Here is a 27,406-nt window from a genome sequence, read left to right on the forward strand (position 1 = left end):
AAGATAGTGTCTGGGGGGTCACTTTATATGACGAAAAACGAACTTTCAGTCCACTGCGGCGCGAGCTGCTCTATCTGTTTGTATGTATTAAACGTGCCGATTGCACGACAGCTCTCGTTCGTTCGTTTCTCATCAGTATAGAGTAACGCTCCTGTACTTACCGTGCATCACCATTCCCATGAGCAGTCCAATGATCTATAGGCAGTTTAGAACAAAAGCTGCATTAGACAGTTTCTTCAGCAGAGACATTGAAATAAAAAAAATTTTGCACAACTATCCCCAGGAGCAGTCTACAGGTCACTTTGGGCAGTTCAGAAAAAAGCTGCTTTAATAGAATACCCTACCTCAGCAGAGGCATCAAATTGAAGTGCTATAACACTTTTAGAAGCGATGCACGTTACCCGATTTGTCGTCATCCATGCCGATGCGGCTACGGCGACTGCAGGTGGTTACTCAGGCTTCGTTGGTGTGCCCTTGTATGGCTAACATGACCAACCTTGGCAGTAAACGTTCGTCTGCATATGCCAAAATCACTGATGAATAGCGCACGTTACTCGATACCTTCTAAATAAGTCACTCATAATGATGGCTGATGATGATGATGACCGTGCTAGCAATAGTGCAGGCGGTTCCGCTGAGCATAAAATCTCTTCCCAGACAGGGGGCGTTTGGATCTGGCAACCAGAACAGGAGTGCCAGGTGTGCGCAGCGATGCAGGTGGGACAACACAGCCGCCAGGGCAGGAGTACATGGCTGGGTCCATGCAGCGATGCAGGTAGCACAAACCGGTGGCCAGGGCCAGGACCGGGTGTACGCTGCGATGCAGGTGGCACAAAACGGTGGCCAGGGCGAGGACCGGGTGTACAGCCGCCAGGGCAGGAGTGCATGGCTGGGTCTATTCAGCGATGCAGGTACCACATACCGGTGGCCAGGGCCAGGACCGGGTGAACGCTGCGATGCAGGTGGCACGAGACGGCGGCCAGCGCAGGAGCACAGGGCCGGGTGTATGCTGCGATGCAGGTGCCACGAGACGGCGGCCAGCGCAGGAGCACAGGGCCGGGTGCAGGTTACACGAAACTTCAATTTGACCGAATCGGCCTGCCTACCCTCAGCGGGTAGGTACCGGCGGATCACATTATTCGCCGCACATGCCACAATGTCCCAACATACTGAAACTCGGAGCCACGTGCTTCCTGTAAAAATTCCTATGACGGTCCTGGAAAGCTCCTGTTTGTAAAGCCTTTACATAAGCTATAATCAAGTGCATTATTGTAATAGCAAAGTTTTTATCAACTGTTTTCTAAAAATATTAGAAATTGAGGGTAGAAAAATATATTTTTATTATTTTTTCCTGTATAAAATCAACATATGCTTTACTTAAAGCGGTCATTAATGTAAGTATCTAGCTCAAGCGCCACTAGTAGGACCGATCAATCATCACCACGACTATTGAATCGGACCCTACTGCGTGGGATAAAAACCCCAAGCGCCGGAGCATTATGACCAGTGGCTGAGCTTTTAAAAGCAGTAAATAATAGCATTTTACTCACGGCTTATCAACTCAAACCTTCGTTGCGAAATCCTCAGCAATGGCTGCGTGCGCAGCAGCCGGCAGGCCCCGCGCCGCCTGGTCCGCATCACGCTACAGCTCCCGGTAGCGAGGACTCCGCAAATTCAATATTATATTTTTCCCCGTCGGAGCGAAGCCGACGAGAACCGTGGCTACATTGAGCCATTTTGCCGAAGTTTTCACTTCAAAAATCAAAAACCAACTGAGGCGCGCGGGCGACTCACTCTATTTATATAGGCACCCGCACCTTGCAAATTAAAGGTGGAGAGAAAAACGGACTTTATTTAACTGTCACTGTGACCCTTATGATGCCGAACACGGAGAAAGTCGAAACGCCATATCTCACAATGTTTAACTAGGTTTCAGATAGGCTCAGACTACATAATATATATAACAAAAGTATCAAAAATGCTTTTTCCAACTATGATAAGTGTGGCCATCCTAAACATTTTTAAATTTGCCGCCAATATCGGTGCCAAGAGTCGCTTTTCAGACTCTATTCTCTATAAATTTAAGTGAAATTAAGATCAGTTCCCTGGTTCTCTGGCTAAAATAGATTAGAGAAGTACTTAGCTGTGTAAACTTATTTGCCAGGCTGTAATCGCTGCTGTCAAATAGTATATTCACAGAGTATGCATATTAACGTCAGGCACGTCAGCGGTGACAGAACTGACAGTGACAGATTGGAAAACTGTCATTCACAGACTACTACCACTGTTTGATTGTTGTGTTGTGAATTTATATTTTGTTTATTTTTGTATTTCCTGTCTTAAAATCTCAACAAAAGTAAATCATTTCGTATAGTTCATGAATAAAAGTCGTATTTATTGTATAAATTATTATTATCGTGCATACACCAACAAATTATGGTTATAATGAACACCATGGAAGGTGTAGGCTCCTTGGAAGAACAAGCTTTGAAAAGGAAAGAACGTCTTAAAAACCTTAAGAGGAAAAACACAGAAGATAATGCAGCTTCAAATAGTAATGAGAAAATGTCCCTACCCAAGTAAGTACTATTCCAAAATGAAAATTTAAAACTAACCTAAAATTGTATGCTTTTTGCCATGTTCAACATAAAATAGAGTTGGGTTTCGAAAACCTTGATTAGATTATACTGACTAGTTGGGAAGTTTGGCACCATCATCCTGAAATGTCTGTTGAATAACCTTTTCAAATGTGCAAAATTCATTTAAAGCAACCCAATTATTCAGTGGTACTGACTAAAGTATCCTGAATTTCATTCTCAGCCAGGGTTTGTAAATAAATCTTGATATTTATCATGCTTCAGGCCAAAGTTCCGGAGCTACAAACCTCAAGACGAGAAGCTGCAGGAGTCAAAGATGGAGGATGCCCAGCCACCGGTGGTCGAGGAGGAAGTCAAGGATCTACTGGAGGCAGCCAAGGAAAAGGTTGGGTTTTGCTGTACCTCATTTTGTATTTAGCCTTAGCATGAGAGCCATAGCACTTGATATAGCATGGCTACTTAAAAAAATCATAAGTTAATGTTCTGAACAATGTAAGATCCATAGGCTTATTTAGAGATAATCTTTCTTGGTCTTATTTTTATTTTTGGTATTTTTTACTACCTCATTTTTACATTAAACATATCTAACGCTATGTTTTGATCAAGACTTGTTTGTCTAGGTAGATAAGACATAAAGCTACTGTCATATAATATGCACAGATTTTATGCCTATCTTACCTATGTAACATGTCCATCAGATCCTTTTTTTAGGTATACTTCCAATAGGATCAAAATCTAATACATACATTAGACTAGCACATTATTTAACAACACCAATTCTCTAAATTCCAGGTGGTTCTCGAAGACCTCGACATCTCCAGTCTAGCTCCAAGAAAACCTGACTGGGACCTCAAGCGGGACGTGTCAAAGAAACTCGAGAAACTAGAGCGAAGAACCCAGAAAGCCATTGCTGAGCTGATCTGGGAGCGACTGAAGGAAGGAGGGGAAGACAACCTCGGGGCTATGGTCACTATGACCGAAAACAGACCAGCCGACGATGACTGATGTATGTTACTTAAGATTTAATTTATATTTTAATAGTAATGATTCCATTATACCTCATTTTTAAGATTGTAAAGGGTGTTTTCTATTGTCTACCTGAAGTGGTATTCTGTTCAATTCTGAAAAGGGGTGAAGGCTTGTTTTTCGATAGTCTAACCCCCTTATACATAAAAAGTTAGTAGACGCTTTAGCTATTGAACTGTTTTGTCCCTCTCTGTCAAAGAACAAATTGCTCTTTGTCAGAGAGTGACAGAACAGTTCAATTGCTAAAGCATCCACTAACTTTTTTATGAATAAAGGGGTAACTATATACAGTGGCACCTTATTACTATTTGGATGCCATCTGCATGATGAAACTTAGGAAAGAAAAGAATATTTAGGAACAATAATTAGGCAGTTCACTCTTGAAAAATATTTATTTCATTCACAACAGAATCATTATAAATATTTGTTTTCATAATATCACAGAACATTCAACAAATACAAACACAACTTGTATGTTATCGGAAAACTGATTATGTAGTATCTGCACACTGGTTAATAATTATTTATAATAATTACCAATAACGGCCTTACAATGTACAGTAAAAATGCTTGAAACTCATATCACGAACTTTACATCAACATGAAATTATGGCGTGATTCCGTAATGCTATCGTTATATACATACGGTCACGAATATCCTTTTAACTTAAATAACAATGAAAAAGGACGCACGAAATAATCTACAAACTACTTTAATAAATAACAAACAGCTACAAACAATACACTAATGATGGCAACACTGGATTTGTTTTTAATGGCGCCATTGTGGCGGCCATGTTTTCTTCGCGACGGCCTCTGTGTGGTGACGTCATCATCGGGGTCGTCGACCTCGTTGTAGTTGAAGTAGCTATTGTCTATGTTGTAGAAGACCACTCGGTCTCCTATTGGCTGGATCGGCCTGAAGTTGTGTTTGATCTTGCCGTGCGCTGAACGGAGCTCTCTGAACGCCTCTATCTGGAATTTGGAGAGTTTGGTGTTAGAGAAAAACACAAAAGTAGGTACATACAAATTAAACTACAGTTGCTGGCGGCTGTGGAGTTTAGAGGTGCCTTATTGCTTCATTTTTACTGCTTATCTAATAACCAAGAAAAATACTTAGATAAAGTCTGACTTGGAAAGTAGTAGAACTTTATAGCATTTAATCCAAGCTGTTGCAGCCGCAAAATTACTTTCTAGTCCAAGAAACAAACCCGGAACCTCTAATAAAACAGTACAACACTAAACACAATTAAATATTACATACACTAAAAACAGTAGAGAATTACATATACTAAACACAACTAAAAACTAGCTTTACGCAGAGTTGCAGAAATAAATTTTAAGCTAACATCGACTTTGCTTTGACAGTATACGGATAGAAAGAGCCAGACACTGATTTACTCTCAACATTAGCTTAAAGTTCCTTTCAACGCGGCATTAAATTCCCACCTGATCATGCGCCAACCTAACCGGCTGCTCGAAATCCAACCATATCACGACCTCCGAACACGGCGGCGTGGTCAGCGACCCCCGATACGTGAAGTACCGCCTCAGGTCATACGGCAGGATGTTGAGGAAGGAGAAGGGGTGGTCCATGGTGACGGACGCGTGGAGCTCGGTCACGTTGCCGAGCGCCGCGGTGATGTCATCGTAGGCTGGGTGGTAGTGGCGGTCCAGCTATAAGGTTGAAGTTAGTTGAAAAATAAAATACTGTTGGTATTCTAAAAATACGGATGTGGACCAATGCGCGTAAGATGCTGTTTACTGTTTAGCTGTTTAGGGCCCCTAGGAGAGGAGGGGTGAGTCGCGGATGGTATATTTCAAAACCCATTCGACCCCATTGCTACCGCTTTTCGTATATTGGGCTCCGAATTCAGTCATAAATGCAACAAGCGCAGATAGCCGCATTATTTACAAAATACAAGATTTCTAGGAGTGTATTTAGTTCATCATAATCATCATCGGGCAATAACTAATCGTCAACTGTGGGAGGAAAGCGTACTCTGGGCATGGGCAGTCAACGACTGAAAACGCACCTGACTAGCTAAGCCTTTAACCACAGTGACAAACCCTATATAGAGATTTCTAGTGTTTGTCACTGACACGCTAAGAAGAAGAATCATAAGGTCTACAAAATATACCTACCCATATTTGATTGAAACTCACCTCGTAGAAGAATGCCAGGACTGTGAGCCCGTCAGGGTGCTTCACGGCTTCTTGTGGTGATTTGTATTCCTCCTTAAAGAACACCATGTGGAGCTCCATGGGGAAACTGGAAATGGAAAAATACTTCATTTTAATATCATCAACATGACTGTTCAAAATATACTAATAATATTATAAAGGCGAAATTTGTGAGTATGTGTGTGTGTTATTTAACCGATTTAAAGAAATTTGGTATGGAGTTAGCTGACACCCTAGATTATCACATAGGCTACTTTTTATCGCATAATTCCCTCGGGAAAACTTTTCAAGGCGAAGCGAAGCTCGCGGGAACAGCTGGTAATAGTATTATAATAAGTGGGGAGGGGAGATCACACATACGGCTATCCGACTCCAAGGTAGGCAGAGCCTGTAATATGGGTAGCGGACAGCTGATATATCTACACAGATACATATACCCAAGGCCCGAGTGCAAATCTCTGCCCCGGCTGGGAATCAAACCCGGGACCTTCGGCATAGCAGTCAGCGTCACTAACTCACTAACCACTGCACCATTAGGTCGCCAAAAGTCGATACTTTTTATAGTTTCCAAAAACACAAGTCATTGACTTGTACTCTCAATACTCCGGGATTACGTACAAACAAATGGTTTTTCATAGCGTCGTGAGCAGTGTATTAAGTAATGACGTCAGTACGACTACCATGAAATCTCTATGTCTGTAAGTTGAAGACTACCTACTGGTAGCGCCAAATTTTAATCCAACAATAAATGTAAATATGTATTGTATATAGTTAACACTTTTATCCACGGGAGTAAATTATTTATTTGGGAACTCGGGTAAAAGCTAGGATTAGGCAAGGTCCTAGCTGCGAATAGGTTAATAAGTTATGTAAATATCTTTACTGCAGTTGTATTAAAACTCATAGTAGGCACACAAAGGTTGAGTTACTTCACACGTATCGCCATGTGCAGTTTGCGGTTTGCTACTCTATTAGTTTTAGTTATTAAATTATCAACAGTACTCATACAATACAATAATGTTTTAATTATTCTAGTATTCTTGGTGAAGTGTATTTCTGAGAATTACCATAGTTGTAAATTGCTCATAAACCTACTTTATAATTTTATTTAAATGGTATGTAAGTGCACTTAACTTTTTATCTGCTTAGTAGGTAAATAGTTTTTGAGTAGATAGGTATACTTTGACAAAAATCAACACGATTAGTATTAGCAAAATCCTATTATTTAAAAAAAGAATTATGATGGTTGGGTCTTTAATATATTCTATTATCTATGTTAGGAAATGGTCACTAAAAAATAAAACATGTTACCTACCTAACTGGTTACTTTAATCTTTCTAAAGGCAGTTAAAATTGCGTTTATGGGAGAATAAGAGGTCAACCATGATATTAGGAAGCTGAACCTCCTTGAAGAGATTAAAGTGCACGAGTAAATTTCGTGGTTTACCTATAAACTACACCTTGATTACCCACATTACTTGAGCACGACTGTACTTACTGAGACTTACTTAGCTACTTAGGAATCTTAAAGAGTTTTCCACAAGTGTTGACATTCAGTAATGGATTTATCAGAAATTTATATTTTTTATAACTCAGATATTATGCAGGCATCCGTCAGTAATTTCGGGGAAATATTGGGCAAAACGACTACCTTCTATGGTTGATTCCTCTGATTCTAGATAATTTTCTGAATGACGCTATCTCCAGGTCAACTTATCCAGATTCCCCAATCGAAAATCAACCCTACCACCTACCTCCGATGGTTGATCTTGTCCTCTGACCCCAGCGTGTCGTTGTCCCCCCAGTGGAAGTGCATCTGGCTGAACACGTAGTCCCCCTCGAGTGGGCCGCCGCGGACGCGCGGGTGCGGCTCGTTCTCCACCTCGATGAGGACTGGAATAGAGAGGGTGTTGGGTTAGAGAGGTTGAGTAAAGAGGTAGATTATTTGTGTACAAAGAGATAGATATAGAGAGGATTCTGGACCCGGGGGCTAAGGCTTTTCAACCACAGATGAGATATGCATGCGTTTGATATCCTCCAATCATATCAATTGTTAAGCAGAATAGCTTCTTATCCCAACCACTACCGGCAACCTATCTAATGTCCTCGATTCTATGCATCGTCCAATATATGGAAGGGTATGCCATAATCTCCAAGCTTAACAGCTTTTGGATATCGCAGGAAAAAACAAAATCCATTTCTTTACGATTATCTTTGTGCAACAAGTGTTTCTTTTAAATGATAATAATTATGGGAAGGAAGTACTATGAGCAAGCTTAGTTTTGATTTATGTTTGCTCTTTTATAGTAAGACTCATCCATTCATGCCAAACTTAAACAAAGTACGAGTAGGTATAAGCTGATATACCCAATAAGACAAAGAATACAGAACCCTTAAAAGGATGTCCCTACCCGAATTAAGCAACCAACGGAAATGAATTGTAGGTTAATCGATATGCATAAATTAATAATAATAAGTTGTCGTTTTATGCGCATCCTTCCTTCCTATTGTTTTATAACCAGGTGCAGAGTAACTTACTCTAGATCCTACAATATAAATAGAGCAGACACGAAATAGTATCAATTCTATATTTCTCTGTAACTCTGTCGTTATATTCTAAATTCTAGGCCGAATGAATTAATCAATAGGGTCTTCATTTAATAGATTTTATTGTTAGCATTTCAGATCCCTCCTCAGTCTTTGCGTGGTGCTAGAATAGGAGACAATGTAATTAACTAATAAGGTAATAGTATCCTTTTATCCTCTAAGGTGTTAACAGCGGTTTAATTGTTATTTAAATTGTAAGCCTATTTAGAAAGAAGGATCACAACATCCATTGCTGCAATAGGGGTGACCAACTCTACGCTTCCTGAACCGAAATAAATATACTCTTATGGCTATTATCAATAAGCAATCCACATCTAGAATCTAGACACTATTGGCTTCCTAAGGACGCATAATTCCTTCTAAGTGGCCGGCCCTAATTCTTCGAGCAATAGGTGTGTCATATCGCACTTAAATTTTCTACGTATTCAATCATATCTACAGAATTCTATTTATAATATGATTTTCACATGCTTAACTTTATTATACATATTGTAAATAGATAATGTAGATACCTAGATGAATCAGAAGGTGTGCCGTGATGCTATCGCTATAAGTAGGTACTTCCGTTGCAGTCATGATGCCTTTTCAATGGAACTATTGTCGACCATCAGTCCATGTGAATCACATGCAGCTGTATGTTTAGTTCCGCAAAATGGACTGCGAACTTTATGGCCCGTATCAAAAGCTGGATGCTTGGTAAAATTGATAAGAAGTCATTGAATACTAGATATATAGGTTCCTATGTATGTATTGTGTACATAGCTTAGAGAAGTAAACCACGTACGTAGGCATGTATAGGTACTTTATATCACGGTAATCTGTGAAAGTCAGCTAGGTATATAAGCACTTTATTTACATAAAACTCTACCTAGAGCTGCTAAATAGTAAATCCAATAATAATTTTGCCTTGATAGCTGTCTAAATCTACAATGCTAACAGTTTGCGGGCAAAAATTGCCATAAGCCATAATATATTTCTCAAATATAACTTTTTGTTGCTGAGCACAATATAGTACCTTATTATACCTATATAATAATTATTTCTATCCCTCTCTCCACAATCGAATCATTGAATCCCACAACATAATTTTACATGCCCTAATTTACCATCTTCCTCCCCTTCTTCTATTACACCTCCCTCCCTCTCAACACCAAACTTATCATCTTCATCTCTTTCTTCCATCACACCTCTCTCCCTCTCCACACTAACCTGTATGCCCATTATTGGTGACATGCACTCCGTCAATAGAGTCATCGAAGCCGACGAACTGTATGTCAGGTAGGGAGACCTGCTTGACTCTCAGGACGTTGATGTTGATGGGACTCTGGTGCTTGCCCGCGCACTCGCGGTACCGCTCACCCCAGTGTAGGGGACCTGTGGGTTAGAGGGGGATAGATGTATGTTAGAAACCAAGAGCATAGGTTAGTTAGGTAGCCAAAATACTAAATTTAAATAAAACAATATAAATCGTATAGATGTCATGTATTATGAAAAAGAAAAACTATAAGTATAATCATAGTTGATTTTGTCTATAGATTAATGCAGCAGCATAACATATTAGGTTAGTTAGATAGCCACAAATGTTTCCGAAATCGGAGTACTTACCGCTAACTCCGTCATAACCGAAGTCTTGATCTCCGCTAGTAAGTTCAGGGGCTGTAACAATAAAATACAAATTTTAATGTAAGTGCATGATTATCTTATTAATATTTTAAACTTAAAACTCACGGAAACCAGTTAAGTTTAAATTGTTCAGAAAACTAACACATCATTTTTCAAATAATTTTGTAAATAACGAATACATCAATACACATCTAACACTATTATATTATACATATGTATACTTAAGTATTTATTAGGTACATAGCTAGGCATATAGGTATTATTCTATGAATGGAATAGCCGTCCCATGTACCTATGTTATGTTTATTTGATGTAAAACGACACAGCAGCAGTAATGGCCACCGTCCTTTGTATTCAATTCTCAGCACATAATGCAGGAAAATGGTTATTATTATTATCAAATCATTCACATGGCAGTGCATTATGGGGGCAATTTGGTTGCCGTACTCCATGAATAACATATTCAGGTTTCAGTAATGCTACGTCTTCTGTACTGTACTTATCTATTTTCGTATTTGTGGAAAATGTAATACATCTACAGGTCAAGGGCAGAAAATTGTAAGTAGGTAAGTATTATAGTAAGTTGAAAGGTGAATTCTGAACAATGTTGGTTTTAGGGCACTTTAGGGTCAACTATATCGCGAATTTCCCAAAGACGTAGATCAAAAGTTTAGAATTACCGAACAAGATTTTAGTACGTTCAAAATATGATTTAATAGTAAAGCTATATTCCGATCTGTAAAAATTCACCCTAATGCGTGGAAACGCATGTCCCAGAATTTACACTATCATAGTTAAAAATCCTATTAAGGTAGGATAAATTCTCGGATGTATGTTTCCTACAATCCACCCTGGGTGAATTTTCTAGGGTAACAGATCGCAATAGCCGGTAGGTGTACCTATCTCTATCTACATATTATATTCTATTCTATTATATTCTCTGTGGGGGTCTAAGTATCTGCACTTGGCTCTCTCGAGTGTAACCTTTGTGCATATCCCCAAAGTCTAAACTGCCTTCCTAAGCTTGGACCATTTCCCACCACGCCGGTCCACTGCGGGTTGGTGGGTTCACATATCTAGATGTGCTAGATCTAGATATGCAGGTTTCCTCACGATGTTTTCCTTCACCGTAAGAGCGATGGTATACATTGTACTTAAGTTAAAAGAACTCATTGGTACATGTCAGCGCCGGGATTCGAACCCGCATCTCTGGCGTGAGAAGCGGGCGCTTACCCGACTGAGCTACTACCGCTCTATCTACATAATAACACGCCCTTTTCAAATTAACACACACTATAAGTGGATAAAACGTGTTCATTCTATTCCGATGCCAATAGAGAAGCGCATCTGAAATAACTGAAATTTTTGGCACCCGTCAATCTCACTGCATTAATGATACAACGGATTCAAACTTAGTGTTTGTTTAGTGTTTAATATCTAATCTAGCCATAAGAAATGCATTAACAACGCTGATGCAACTGTCATTAATAATTTATTACCCTACTTGAGCACTCGAAAATGGTTTAGAAATGCACGATTGCTGTACCATTATGCAGTTTTATCAGTAGATGCGTTGAAATTGTTGCTACTTTTACCTTCCGCTTAAGATATGCTGCAATTTTCGTTTGTGTTTTGTTTTTCAATATGTATGTAAGTTCCTATAAGCATTTTGATTGTTCATTTTCCGATAACGATATCGGTGAAACTAGTACATACCTTACGGTCTAATATACCTAGGTAACCTATCTGATAACTACTTTTAAACGACACTTATGAAAATAGCGGATGTAAGTATAGTAAGAAGGGTGGGGTATGGTTAAAAGTGTTCTTAGTAATTGGGAATTCCTCAATCTTACTGATAATATGATGACCTCTACAATAACATGCTGCATCCCTGATGATGAAGGGACCAGCTACATCTGTTATAATTCGGGGGACGTGTTGTGTGTGATGTGTGTAGCAGTGGGGTTTATGTGGATGTGCTTGAGCAGCATGTGAGCTTGAGATCGCTATTTTAAAAACTCCGCCTGTATACTTTTAAGCGCAGGCCACCATACATCTAGTAATGTTAAACAAAGGAATTGTAATGGCCTTAAAAGTTAGTTAACAAGCTTGCAAATACGGACACATCTCATTGTAAAGTCAGACACATGTAAAAACATTTTACTTTATAACTTCAAATTTAACCTTTAATACGGACGACGCTAGAATTATTAAAAAAAACGAGTCATCATGAACATTTTTATAACACTACAAAGCGACTTTGACCTAAACTTCGCACAATTTTGTTGATTCTCATGCTACTGCCGTTGCCTTGTGTTAACTTTAAAGGTGCAAATTGGTAGGAGACGACATTGAGTACTGCAGTCGGTGACCTGTCGCAACTTCTCCACTTGTTTCTATGTATGAGACGTGAGATCGAGTGACTTGATGCCAAATTAATCCCATAGAAACCATAAGTGACGCCTCATGCCGCATGCCACCTGTTGGTATCTTGATGTAAAAAAAAACGTTACCTGACATATTTGTACCTAATCAGCATCTAAGATCTTTCCCAAGGTAGTAAGTTTTAGCTAACACTGTAGTATTATTATTTCACTCCAGATTTCATAATAATTAAAATTAATAAACTGCATTATCTCTATCAGTTAATAGAAATGAAATCCGTTGTAACTATGTACATAGATACGGGTGCGACCTATTTAAGTATGTAATTAAAAGATCGTATAAACCTAACACTAACAGCTGGCAAGAAAACTGTCCCTTGGCGGTTGAAGTAGGATCTTCGCAGATACTAGGATTTGCATATTCATCATCAGCCTATAGCAATCCACTGCTGGACGTAGGTAGGCCTCTCCCAAAGCACGCCACTGGATGCGATCTTTAGCTTTCCGCATCCAATCATAACCAGCCACCTTTCGCAAGTCGTCACCCCATCTAGCCGGAGGGCGTCCCACACTACGTTTGCCTAGTCGCGGCCTCCCCTCCAGAACACGTTTACCTCATCGGTCATCGGTTCTTCGACAGATGTGACCAGCCCACTGCCACTTAAGCTTACTAACTCGGTGATTTGCATATTAATAAGTTTTATTTATTTGTGTGGCGGAAGAGTTGATGCTATCACGAACCATTTCCATTACAAAAGCTTCAGGAAAAACCTTACTAAGTAAATAAAGTACAAGTAAAGGATATTATGCTGAAATGTTTATAACCGAAATCTGTTTGTTTTATCGCATTTTATTTGGCAATCCGTTCCCTTGGCCATGGGCTGGCGCATCGACCGTAGTCGTGCTATCTCTTTATCAACTAAGTTATTATAATATGATGCTTGTATTATTTTATTTCATTCTTCCTTTTACCTTATTTATATAAAGTTAATATGGGATATGAACCTATAGGACAAAATTATTAGATACATGAATTAATTAATTGCTGAAAATTAACGATATAAAATGAAGGGTCCGTAATCGAGGAGGCTCCAGTGATCGTACCTGATCATTGAAGTTAAGCAACATAATAATATTAGCACGGTCACTACGGTTGGTTGTTTTCTAGGCGCTATCGTGCTTCGGACGGCAGGCCGTGAGTCCCGGTTGCTGTTTTTTGGTAGCTTGAAAACACGCTGACTGTCGGGTTGACTATTTACCGGACAACTCTCTCGGCATAAGCTTGTTTGTGTTGGGTTCCACCAACCCGCACTAGGCCAGCGTGGTGGACTAGGCCTTCCTTCATTGGATGAAGAGTTGGAGACCCATGCGCCAATAGTAGTGGGGCCGTGATGGTTTGTGATGATGAAAGAGATCCACGCAGTGCCAGCATTTTTATACTAAGAGTGACTACTACGACGACGATAGTTAGTATAGTACAGTCGTTTGGATCACATCAAGACAAACCATTAAGTATATTTTATGGCGACTACCGAAGCAATACATATTTCGTGTGCAAATGGTGCAACACATAAATGAAACACTTAACTAATAACAATATTGAAGAACACTTAGTGACTGTAGTTTACATTTTATAGTATTTATTTATAGCTAGGTACATTATGTATTTCCTCAAAATGTACTTGGTGTACCTACTTATTAGTAATGTTAATTTCACAATGTCACAATTAAATACGTAAGTACAGTTGGCGTCATAAATATACCTTTCGAATTTTTATAAGATAAGAAGTGTCATAATCATAAGCATAATAATACGAAGAACAGCTGGAAACATAAATATGGCCCCTACAGTACCGTCAGCAGCCAACAACCTTTGGAAGTTGTTATATTGACGATCGGATATTGATCCTATGATTCTAGGGAAGTCGAAGGCTGGGTATCCATTTCCTCGTATCTAATCATATGTCATTAGAATCATTAGGCAATCAAGGCGGAGTCGCGAACCTACAAATCTAGATTTTCTTTAGTACGTATCTCCAGGTGTCTAATTTTACCAAGGTAGAGCACTGGATGAATCAGAAATGAATATTCATGATAAACTGGTCCCACTGTCATTATAAGTGAATCAAACGATATTATAATGTCCTCTAATGAATCCGTCGGTCCAGCGGGCTGGAGTGTATCTGTGTATCTCGGCCTGAAGGGCTAGCACGGGGCGCAAGACGTGACAAAAGTTATCCGTCGCGTTCCCTTTTGATCGTGGCCTCCACCCGTGCTCCACTGCACCCTTCCCTATTATAACTATTAAGGTATTTCATTTATGTTTATTAGTGTTTAGAATTGACCTCAAAAAGATGGTCTATGTGTATGTAAAGTATCGTTATTAAGGTTAATAAAACATGCCATGGACAGGCCATTATCCGGACACGGTAATGTTCAGAGATAATGCGACAAACTGTATAGCGTTTGAAAACATGAAAATGAAATAAGCACAATATGTCATGTGAAAACTTGTTACGTGACTTTCATGGTGAATACAAAGCAAAGCAAATCTAGTAGATAATGTGGTATAAATTTGTAGGTTTTATTATTTACAATTTGGTGCACGGAAAGGGCTCGAGTGGGGTTTCAACTTTAATTTCAGCAGTCGGCGACTTACGCTATTGTGACCAATTATATGTCTACTCTACAGCGGGTAGACAAAAACGTTAGCTGAAGAAGAAGTATAAAAAAATAATAACATCAAAGATTTTGACTGACTATAATCCTTTAAAAACCCAACCATTAAAAAGAATATTTTAAATCTGATCATCGCGATGAAACCCGCGCGGAGTACAGACAGCAGAATTTTGACTTTTTTGTAATAAATTAATTATATACTTACTAATTAATGTTTTTAATTACCGTAATAGCCTTACTAAATTTTACAGCCGTAAAATTTCACAGTGCAGTGATGCGAAGCACCTTTGTTGATAGATTTAATTGCACGTTGGTAACTTATTATTTACAATAGCTTGGCCTTTCGTTTTTTTTATATATTTACGGCAGGAATACAACGGTTTTTTTATGTTTTGTGACTAAGGCTTACCTACTTACCTAATTTAGTATAGGTAAAAATACTTCTTTCAATGCTTAGAATGAAATTTATGTGACAATTTTTTCCCTTATTTCTTCTTTATGAAATCGATCTCAGTCTCAAAATTTTCACAGTAATTTCCTACTAGTAAAGTGGGCTTGTAGACTATCTTCTAATATGCTCTCTTTTCATTCTTTTTCATTCATGCTTCATCACTCAAAAAGGTGATGTGGTCCGTATAAAATTTGGACTAGGTCGCACTACCGTTACCGTATTAGCATTCAATGGCCGCTCGGGATGGGATGTGACTTGTAATGGCATTTCTCATACACCATTGTGTATCGAATTAAGATTCTGCGAGTAGGTATAGGAGAAATTTGATGGATCAATTGTGATCTTTGATAACTACATGTAGAGTCACATGACACATACATTATAGTGTAAGTACTTCTTTATTGAACCACTTTTGTTCAACATATCTCATTTGTTAGCATAATACGAGATCTAAATTCACAACATATTTTTCGCCTTACTTACGAATCACGATTTTTGGGTTATAAAAGTTACAATACGATTCTTGTAACAACACCACTTATAATTTTTGCCAGTTGTAGACCCTACTGTTTCTCATTTGTGACAATCACAGCCTTATTCAGTCTCTAGAACTAGAATTATCTGACAATACTTATTCTTATTACCTACTTTATTTACGAATGCGTAGACAGAACACTTGAGTCTAACAAAAGCATCATGAATACAGGCAGAAGGCATGAATTGGGCGCGTCAAAAACGTAATTTATTTCCATCAAAACATAGCGTTTGTCGGGTGAAGTCGTCACAGAACTCTTTGTCTTTCGCACCGTAACTAAATAGGCTTCACAATTATGTGAGAAGCCACCTGTAGGTAGCATTTCAATATAAGTATTTTCGCAAAATTCAACGCTCCCAAGCGAATCAGCCTGCTACGGTGGGGCTTGTCCATCAATGAAGATGAATTTTCCGCTTGCATTGTGCATTTCAACGTTTTGCTGCCGAAAAAAAAACAAAAATTTTCAGTTTTAAAGATAGAACGTTTTGTTACCTGTTTGCCTAGGTAGTGAGCCATTGAAATTTAAAGATAAGTAACTAACTTAACTGAATTTATTACTTATTCCTCGCACTCTTGCTAAATGATGGTACCTAAATAATGAAATTAAGAAATATATACAGGGTGTTGCAAAAAGGGTATACTCAGCCGAAACCTACATGTGCAGCATGGTATATCTAATCCCGAAACTGAAATCAGAATTTCAAAATTCGGCTTAGTATACCCTTTTTGCAACACCCTGTATATTACATAAATTTAAAATATTTTTTATTTAAAACATAGGTACTTACTAAAGATTAAAATCATAATAAGATCATACAACATTAAGTACATAAGTATTCGTACACTTAGTAAAATTATTTTACGTAGGTTTCTTCCACTACTATTTCAAGATCACTGATAATGTACCTTCCGATTCGATTGAGTAGTGACAGTTTACCTGACTGACATTGACAACATTACAATAATAAATAATTTAATCATTCATCTATATCTCTATCAATTTTCCTGATGGCTTTCCTAATGTAAGCAGTTACAGGCCTAACAAGAGATTAATAAATTAAAATAATATTTGTAAAGGCCTCCACTCCACATTATTAACAAAATTCGAACAAGTTTTTTTTCTTCTGTATGCATTATTTATAATACGTTTTTATGGATTTATGTATAAAATGAAAACATACTTAAGTACCGGTTATTTTGATTTATTACGCTCTAAGAAAAACTAAAATGTTCTGATCATCAAATTATGAGGTTACACCTATACAAGAGTGAAACTTTTGCACGGGCTGATTTTTCCTGTGGGTTTACTAGCGGAAAATGCTTTTAGCATGAACTCCACCCTTTGTACTATTATTTTGTAATCTTTGTGCAATAAATAATTAAGTAAATAAATACGTTAATTATAGATAGATATTTTTTTATTGCACACACAAACATAAATTACACAAGGAAATGTTACATAATGAAATTAAATATATACCTAATAATAATTTCCAACGTAGTTTTCAAGACACAGTAAAACTTATTAAGTAGTCATGATCTTAAAGAATAGTATTCTCATAAGATTATCTATCAACATAACCACTTAAATATGTGATAGACATCGGACAAAACACTAGGACTAGGACAATGTCGGTATCATACATCATGCCCCGTAAACCATATAGCATTTTATATTCAATCACAAGCTCTAATTAAAATATACCGTGTGAAAAATGTATATAACGTCCGGTCTTTACATGCAAAGAATACATTCATTACTGCAGTAATGCTTGTCATTTAAATAACTTGAACAATGCCTTGGGATATGCAATTTTAGTTAGTTAATCTTTGCAAATCCTTCGGCTCCCTTGCTTTTTTATTTGTGTACCTATTCCGTATGTAAGATGTAAAGCAATATGTTACGGCTACAATATTTATCAATTTGTATTCTGATAGATAGATAGATAAAGCGTTTATTTGATCCACTTTCTTACATACACAACAAATATGTAGTAGTATTCTGTCATAATCATCATCATTTTTTTACTTTTTACAGCCCATTTTTACTCTTTTTACTTTTTACAGCCCGTAATCATCCACTGCTGAATACAGGCCTCTCTCGAAGAACGCCACAATAGTCAGTGTTCGGCCTTCCTCATCCAACCACTCTAACAAACAAATCATACGCATTGCACAATCTTCAGATTATCATTAAGTTTGAGCGTTGTGACGTGCCATTTAACCCTATCCTCAGTCATGCGCTCATTCAAACCACCTAGCTGAAACCTAAGTAGTTAATACGGGAGTGCACGAAAGGAGGCCGAATTACCATTATTAGTATCAGCTTACTTATATTCGTCCGGCGCATCCTAGGAGGTAGTGGCAGACGCTAATCTGACTGACTAATCCTCTCATTGGAAAACCCTGTAGCCGCTAGTGTTGACACGGTAACAAGAGTACAATAATTATTATGATCATAAGTAGGTACCAACTCTGCACCTTTTTTCCGAGTAACTTGCGTTGTCTGTTGTTCTCCACTCGCTCGCGAAGGTCTGGCCAGAAGGGCCATTGTCAAGTTCACGCAACGACCTCAACAGACGAATATTTTTCGCTCCGGTAAAGAATTTTAACTGTTAGTTGTGCCTTGAGCTGTGAGCTATGAAATTAGCGAAAGATATAGTTTTTAGTAAGAAATAGTAACGGATCACGTGGCTATTTACTTTACTTTCAAAGTGTAGGTGTTTTTGCTTGACTCGGACTATTTCTTTGTAGTGCAGACAGCAGGATCTTTCATAGGAATATTTAGGCTGCGTTGGCAGTAGGAAAACTGTTTGCCGCCGATTAAGTTAGCGTCGTATCGGTTTAGGGTGTCGAGTGTTCAGAGGTTGCTAGGTTTGCGCTCACTCTACGCAATTTGAGGCGTTAGGCGCGCGGGTGAGCAGTTCGCCTTCTGGGAATGTAGCCAGACAATATAAACATCATATTGCATCGCATTTAGGTACGTTCGCTACTACACTAGTTTCGTAGCTTCCACGATTTAGAGACTCTACGGTACACCGCTTGCATACAAACGACGGTGTATATTATGTATACGGTGCGTGAACGTACACATAGCTATTATGTACCTGAGCACATAAAGACAAAGACAAAAACAAATATTTACTTCAACTTTCCGGACGGCGAAAGAACTTTCACTTGGTGACGTCTAGTGTTGACGATGCCGATCCGAAAATCCTATTAACAGTCCATAACCAATATTAAAGTCAATAAAGAATCAATTATAAAGTTAATTATCACAGATCGTAAATATTCCAATGCAGGATATGGCAGGCATAATGTCCACGCTTTACGATAGGTCTGCAAATATCTATTACACAACTCAATCATTTAACAAATATCTAACTTTAGACAAATATCAGGCTTGGCTCGGAATCTGATCCACCACCACCATCTGTCACCAACCAATGCGTTAAATTATGGTAAGTAAATAATATTTTCAGCACCAGACGCAATAGTCGAGTTTACCGCAGCCGCGTTCCAAATTTAGTTTTTCTAAAAGGTAGAGTCACACCTCTGTACAAAATGAGAAGGTTAAAATGCTTAAGGAACCCTATTTTTTGTTGTGGTTCCGCATACGATGCTGCAATGAATGGTTTCGTAGGTAACTCGGCTGACTCACATCTTGTAAAGTGTGAGACTGTTTCTCATTCACAACATCACAACCGCAACATTGCTTGCACTTTCCCCACTGTAGAGTATCTATGGTGTTTATGTACTCGTAAATGTTTTGCATTGCACCATTAATGTAAAACACAAAAGAAAACTCGATCTAAAATCAGGGAAAAATGAACTGAATTCGTTTTAATTATAGGTTTTCTTGTATTGCAAAAGTGGTATAAGTAATAAGACGAAAGAGATACATTCTTGGGAGGCCACTGAACAACTACTATATACCTACATAGAAACTATTTTTTGGTCAAGCTTTGACCTACACACACGATACACTATCTTTCGGAGTTGACAAGTAAGAAATGGCTTGGAGTGCACAGTACGCCCGCTGTGCAGTGTGCACTCGAAGCCACTTCTTACACGGTTCCTGCCTTTAGAAGACCCAAGAATATCTGCCCTGGCCAGGAATGGTACCGGCATTGGAACAGTTAGCGTTACTTAGGAACCGTTGCGGCATCCGGTCGCTAATTAATTACCTAAGTAATAATAATATATATTAATATGAAAATATTATCTACGGTTATCTAAAACTAATCTAGAAATCCAAAACCAGTTATTTATGGAATTTAAATTCGCAACCAACTACGTAGGTTAATTTAATTATACTTATTAATAATTTTATGGAAAAGCGACAAAAAAGGAAATCCAAAGCATTTAATCATTTGCCTAGAGACAGCATAAAACCAACCGGATTTACGTTTTTTTACCGTCATTTAGTTGTTTAATAACTTTTTACTACTGTTCGTTTTTAGACCAGGCATGTTATGGAGTTAACATTTATTTAGGTACGAATAAAGACCTACTTACAAAATGTATCAAAAAACTATTGACATCAAACTTGAGTCTAACATAGGTAAGGTCATTGTACCTTTTTAGAAACTTACTTAGGTATTTGGCATTACTTGAGTTATTTACTAATAAATCTAGATAACTATCTATAGGATTTAAAAAAACGGTTATAAAATAAACAAAAAACTATAATGTATTTATGTGGCAGCAGTCAGTAATTTCAGTCCAATTTTAACAACATTAATCGCTATTTTAAAGCTCTGGGACACTAATGAGTGATGAGTGAATCATAAACAAACAAATTAAACAGAGCTTAATTACCATCATAATAGTCAATCACTAGGTCTCAACGCCAAATCATAAAGTACAATAGTCACTTTATCATCATAATCATCACAACCTATCATCTCCCCAACTCCAAACTTTTGAAAAGATGGCTCAGGAGTTACTTGCCTCCGTTCTTCTCCTAAGACAGAAAGAGCCCCTTATCCGAACGGAGAGTAGTTTGTAAAAATTTACGTTCATCAGAAAATTTGATATTTTTACGATGAATAAAAATATTTGACTTTGACTCCACATTGCAGGGGCACTGGTGTCTTTCCAATAGATGAATGGTTTAGGCCTAAACCACCACGCGGGCCCAGTGCGAGATGGTGTACTTTATTTATGTAAGTCACAATACAAAATAACATTGATTACATTAGTTTGTTACACTATGGTTTCATATAATATTAAAGTTAACGTTTGCTTGTAGATTTGTTACAGGTTTTAATTTAAGAACACCGTGAAACGTCAGTAATGTGTGCGTGTTTAAATGAAAATCACACTTTGTGGTCGCACTAACTCGCAATACCTAACACTTGACGAAATTTAGCGCAATGTTGGCAATCTGACGGAAGAGGTAACTCAGCTGTGGCGTGGGACTCTCTTCGCCCGGCCCAATGGACTATTTATCCTTTTCCAGTACTTAATCCTAATCCTAACTAATACACTCCCGGGCAATGAAAAAGTTCCACTCACAAAATTCTGATTCCAAAAGACACTAATTTTTTCAAAGATTTAATTTAAAATTGGAACAAAATATTACCGTTTTTAATTGGTAATATCCTGAGGCTCTGTTAAATGTACTTCAATGTTGCAGAACACGTTATTAAGTTATCCTTTTCCGTTTAGAAGTAATTTGGTGCTTTTCTGAGTGGAACCTTTTCATTGCCCGTGAGTGTATTATAAATGTTACTCTTTCACGCCAAAACTACTGAACGGATTTGAATGAAATTTGGTATACATATGGTCTAGACCCTGAGAAAGAACATAGGCTACTTTTTAACCCGGATTTCCCACGAGAAAACTTTTTAAGGCGAAGCTCGCGGGAACACCTAGTTTTACATATACCTACTTAATTTAATGTTGTAACTTGTGATACAATTCTCTTTTTGGTTGTGTTCCAATTTCCTATTAAACTCATTTATGGGCGCTAATTTAGCTTATCTTAGAGATTGGCGCCAAAGAATCCGCTAATTATAGTTTTATCGTTGTATAATAGTTATTTATGCACATTTGCTATTACCGTCATTAATAATAGTGCCCACATTCACAATAATGCATCACCAATGACAGTCTAGAACCAATGTGGTGAATAACGAATGTTAAATGCTACTTAAATTTTCAGATATAGGCTAAAAAATATTTAAATATTACTAATATCGATGAAAAAAACTATAAAATATTTTTTGTACGATCATTTAACATTTATTTAAACCGTAAATGTCAACAAGTTTGAAACATTTAAAACTCGTACATAAAGTTATATATTCAAGAAAAAAATAATTAAATCATCCTACTTAATTATTTATTTATCTGCGCCTATAAGGAGGAGGTCCTTACGGGCAGATATACTTGTATGTTGTATAATATTTATATGTATAGACCATTTATTTTATGATCTTTTCTAATAATTTGGCCACACACAATTTACCTTACAAAGTTTCATCGGATTCAGTAAAGAAATCCGCGAAAGTCGTGGACTAAAGGCGTGGCGTGAGTCCAATGGTATCCAATAAGTTTTCAATTCAGTAATAGCGGTTGAAAAATTTCAAAAACTTGGGCCTCATGAAAAATTTCACAGATAGCCTGTAAACGTTTGATCACCATCATTTCATGATCCTTGACATGACACATTTTTTTTTCTACAGCCAAAATAGCCGTGGGTGTACCTAATAATCTGTCCTCAACGGCTACATCACTGATAATCTTCCACCATATAACTTAGGTACTTGGAAGGAAGTAAACAGAACATAATACTGAGGTAAAATAAATAAAGCCAGCCAGCCCATCTCCGAAACCACTTATTTTTTATTTGTCAGGATGTTGCGTGAATGAGATCTTGGGAAATGGCATTTTTTTAATAATACTTCATTCACGTAGCGCGGCCTGTTAGGTTGGTGTTAATACCTAACTTAGGTATTAACACCAACCTAACAGCCTTTATGGAATCAGATGCAAAATAGGTACATATTGACTATGTACCTATTTTGCATCTGATTCCATAAATTTGATAAATACATAGATAGATAGAATACTCTTTATTTGTACACCAAAAAGAATAATAAAATTAAGAAGTTGTAACTAAATTAGAAAAGGGGGGTCTTGTTTGCCAGACACGCTTTGGATGGGTGGAATAAGAGATTGAGATTGTTGTTGCCCCTGTCTCAGACGGTTAAAGTGACCGGTTATAAGTTGAACGTGTGTATTTGTCTGTGTCATAACGGACCTTCGCTCTATGTCGATAAGGTATCTTTTGAAAATATATGATGCAATTAAAATTTCGGTCTCGAATGACGTTCGTTTGGTTTAAAAATTGACTGCGACTCGGGCCTATTAGATATTAATTTTGTAATGTTCTATGAAATAGTAGGGTGGCCAAAATTTCATGAAAATTGCAAATCCATATTATACGTTTCGGAATCCATCTTTACTTAAGTAGTTAAGTAGGTACCTATTAACAAAAAGTACCTTCCCAGATAAATATTAATTTATAACAAGTAGGTATGTAAGTTTATCTTAAATTGGTACACTTAGAATTAGGTAGAGTTTTTGAGTGAATTATGTCAATTCTAAATACCACGGTAACTACTGAAGCCATGAACAGCCATAGGACACAGATCATTAGACGACCCGATCTTATTTTTTTATTAATTATTTTTTAACAGTTATTACTTTGATTGGAGTCTTCTTTAAGCATGTCGGTGACAATGACAACACCAGATTTTTACACCGAGTCATAGTATAAAAGAGCGATACCCATAGGTTTACACAAAAAATACTATCATTTATTTTGTTACTTTGGCTCATTTTGGGCACCCTTGTTACGAACACAATCCATGTATCTCATAATACTTAGACTCAGGTTCAATTGCGAAAATTTTACTTAAGTAGAGTCTTTTCATTTTTTAAGTGACGTTACCCCATCACCTCGTGTCCCAAATCATCAAAAATACATCATCGGAATTGTACCAGATGTCTTCAGCCGTTGTGGCATCATAGTCTTTGTTCCCACGTGTTAGACGCTACAATGCCACTTCAATAATTCACACCTAGCTAACTACAAACCTTTTATAAACGAAGTTTGCTTTATTTTTAGGCCCTGACCGAAAGAAAAATGGGGTTAAATAAGGTTGTGTATGTTGTTTTCTTATGTATTTGTAGAGACAGTTATTGAAGATTGTTATAATTAAGCTAGGTAGGCATGTAGAAAATAAGAATAACAATTTAAGTAGTAGGTACCTACCTATCTATAATTATTATTATAACTGTAGGTACTTAATGAACATTACATTATTCTTGAGTGCTACACTTATAAAGGTTCAATCAAATGGTGTCATGTTAAAATTAATACTTATTCACCATTATGATTATACTTACACAATATTTAAGTGTTTTTAACGAAGTAATTTCCTTGTAAAATTTCAAAATAGGTTTATCTTATCGTCTCTTTATAAGGAATACTCAGGCATGATGATGATGATGACTAAACGCATGGTGTACCTAACAATAATATAAATAATAAATACTCATTTCATGAGAAATATTAATCGGTAATTGTAAAGTACTTATGATCGGTTGTCACTTCAGGTAAATTAATTGTAACTGCTGGGCATTAGTCATTAACAAACACTACTTACATTACAGTCAAACTATAAAGTCCTGACATCAAAGAGTGCGATTTTGCTGGGACTTTTTTTTTTACATACATTTTAAAAATAAAATACCGATTGATTATGGATTTTTAACGGATTTTTCCTTTAATAAATACCTATAACAGATCGATTAAATACGATCATCCACTTCCGTTTTCACGACTTTATAGGTAGTTGGACTGTATATGAAAATCCAAGCGCTGTTACCCCACTGCAGTTGAGTACGACTTGTATCTAACATAGTTTCTCATTGTAAACTGCTGTCCGGGAATGCGATTGCCACATTTGGTTACGACATTTAGATCTGCAGATTTTCATTAGATTAGCAATTGAATGGGACTCTTATTACAACATAGCGTACCTATTTGCAATTGGAAGTTTGGAAGGTGTAAAAGAGACCGAAATTGAGCATTTGCTCTCCTGTCCCCTGTGCCCTTCTACCTGCACTTGGGAAGACTTACTCCAGGCCAACCAGAATGCTATCAAAGTTGCTTCTTTTTGGTCTGGAGAAATTAAAAAAATCGCATGATCACTGACACCAAAGAAGAAGGAGACCGAAATTAGTTAGTTACCAACCTAAGCTAAGCAATATGCAAACCTATCATACTCTATGTAGGTACTTCTCTTCTCAGTATCAGTTGAGAATCATAAGTTAAGTAGAACTTTAGTTTGGAATACAACGCAGTGATTCGTTGAGAAGGATTTACTGAGATGCTTAGCCCAGTTACCGAATAATTTCACAGTTTTATGTTTATTTCGTACGTTTTGGGCAATTTTTTCAAGTAGATTTTTATTGTGCGTACTTTTATTCTCCGTATCGCTTTTTATAATATCCTACAGTGAAAGGTACTTCTTTCGAATCTCTACAACGAACGGCTGATACCATTTTCATGATTATTGAATTTTTTGTACTTAGTTACTTATTAACTACGCATTGAAATTCAGTTCATAAAATTACAAGGCTTTCATATAAGTATACAATCCCTGATACAGTTCCAGACAGACACCAGGTATAAGTATTTCAAACGTATAAGATCCCTAATATACATTCTAGCTTTCCCTCCCCAACCGCAAACAAATATTCCTACTTTCGCTCATAAAACATAATGAGTATCTTCACTCTGGTTGACTGTTATTTCTTTAAACAATTTAATTGAGTGGCCGTTGAGCAAGCATACGAAGGATACGAAGACTCCGTTTGTATAAGTATTTTTTCAGGTTGTTAAAAGAAGGGATAGTACCGACTCAGGGGGTCATTCTAAACAAAATTGTTAACAATTCTATTAAAAATTGCTTTATTTTCAATAGAAACATTTAAGTAGCGTAACCTAAAAAATAAGATTAGGTATTCGCAATAACTGTACCTAAATACTTACTTACTGCATAATTTGGCGTAGACTAATCTTTCGTCTTAACTAAGTATTAAGTATATTACGAAGATATTACCACATTTTCAACACCCTGTTGTGGGTGAATTTATACAAAAGTATGAGAAAAATACATAAGTACAATGGAAGCAATAACATTATTATTGTATAATTGTGGTGACCTACTGAAATAAGCAAAGTAAAAAATAGGTGAAGCTAAAAAAGAAAATTAACATTACAATATGCAAAAATTATTAACTGTAAGTACAACTTTAAAGAAATAGCGAAACCTCAACATAGTTAAAAGAAACAAACACCTATGACCGTATCACATAGTAAAATAGCAAAAAAAACATCAGAATTAATCTCAATAATATGAAAAAAAATTACCTTGCATAAGCGCGAGCACGAAAAAAGTCGATATAATAATTTGCATAGCGTCCACTTTCACTGAACCACATTTAAAAATAAATTATTTATATAAAAAATACTTAGGTTTATTAGAAAACATTACACGTAAATATTAAAGTAACTTCATTCAGTAAAACTTTTTCGCTACCATAATTTCCGAACGAAAATTCGATTTAAAAAAATGGTGCGTGCGTTCGTGTCGCCGCGCGGCCGCAGCGATGCCAACCTACTGCAGGTAGGAACCAATTTCCCGCGCTTTTGTACTCTAACTATCTGTCAAAGACAACAGCTGCTTGCAAGCTCGATATTTTCCCGTGTTTCCCGTCTATAAAAAGCATTTAACTTTGACTTTTTGTAAAGTTCAACGTAATCGTTAAACCCAAACTGCTTGTTTCAATAACTTTTTCTATCGACCGGCAGTTAATTACTTTCTTAAGTTTTGATTTTGACAAGGTTGTAGCTGTGTTAGTAGGTACTTAAAAGACTTACCTTGATTTGCAGTCCCAATCCCGTCCCAAACCTCAACTTTCTTTACGATTATTTGGTAAAAATACGACGGTGTTATTCTATTAAGTATACTGCACCTGTCTCCCTCGAATGGAACCTTTGTGCGTATCCCCAAGTTCTGAACTGCCTTCTCAGCTTGGACCATTTCCCACCACGCTGGTCCACTGCGGGTTGGTGGGTTCATATCTGTAGCTGACCCGCCGCGAGCTTTAGAATGTTTTGCTATAGAAATGTTTTTTCCGCTAACTCCCGTTCCCGTGGAAATTTTGCAATAAGTATCCTGTTGTAACTAAGCTTTAAGTTTACTAAAGGTGTCATGCCAATTTCAAGCGTCTA

The 27,406-nt window shown here is 37.2% G+C and overlaps 2 protein-coding genes across 2 annotated transcripts; one reads left to right on the forward strand and one right to left on the reverse strand.

The window, feature by feature from the left end:
- The first annotated feature begins 2,276 nt into the window (after window positions 1–2,276).
- LOC105391770 (coiled-coil domain-containing protein 12) lies at window positions 2,277–3,675 on the forward strand. Its single transcript, XM_011563316.3, has 3 exons — window positions 2,277–2,579; window positions 2,862–2,982; window positions 3,390–3,675. The coding sequence occupies exons 1-3, from the start codon at window positions 2,437–2,439 to the stop codon at window positions 3,600–3,602; spliced, it is 477 nt and encodes a 158-aa protein (XP_011561618.1). The 5' UTR covers window positions 2,277–2,436; the 3' UTR covers window positions 3,603–3,675.
- A 321-nt stretch (window positions 3,676–3,996) lies between these two features.
- LOC105391769 (putative carbonic anhydrase 3) lies at window positions 3,997–26,806 on the reverse strand. Its single transcript, XM_048623167.1, has 7 exons — window positions 26,543–26,806; window positions 10,020–10,070; window positions 9,624–9,788; window positions 7,562–7,700; window positions 5,790–5,895; window positions 5,073–5,300; window positions 3,997–4,598 (listed from the first exon to the last, which is right to left on the reverse strand). Exons 1-7 carry the CDS (start codon window positions 26,586–26,588, stop codon window positions 4,332–4,334), a joined length of 1,002 nt encoding a protein of 333 aa, XP_048479124.1. The 5' UTR covers window positions 26,589–26,806; the 3' UTR covers window positions 3,997–4,331.
- Between the last annotated feature and the right edge of the window lie 600 nt (window positions 26,807–27,406).

This window comes from Plutella xylostella, chromosome 9, assembly GCF_932276165.1.
Source record: "Plutella xylostella chromosome 9, ilPluXylo3.1, whole genome shotgun sequence".
Taxonomy (NCBI): domain Eukaryota; kingdom Metazoa; phylum Arthropoda; class Insecta; order Lepidoptera; family Plutellidae; genus Plutella; species Plutella xylostella.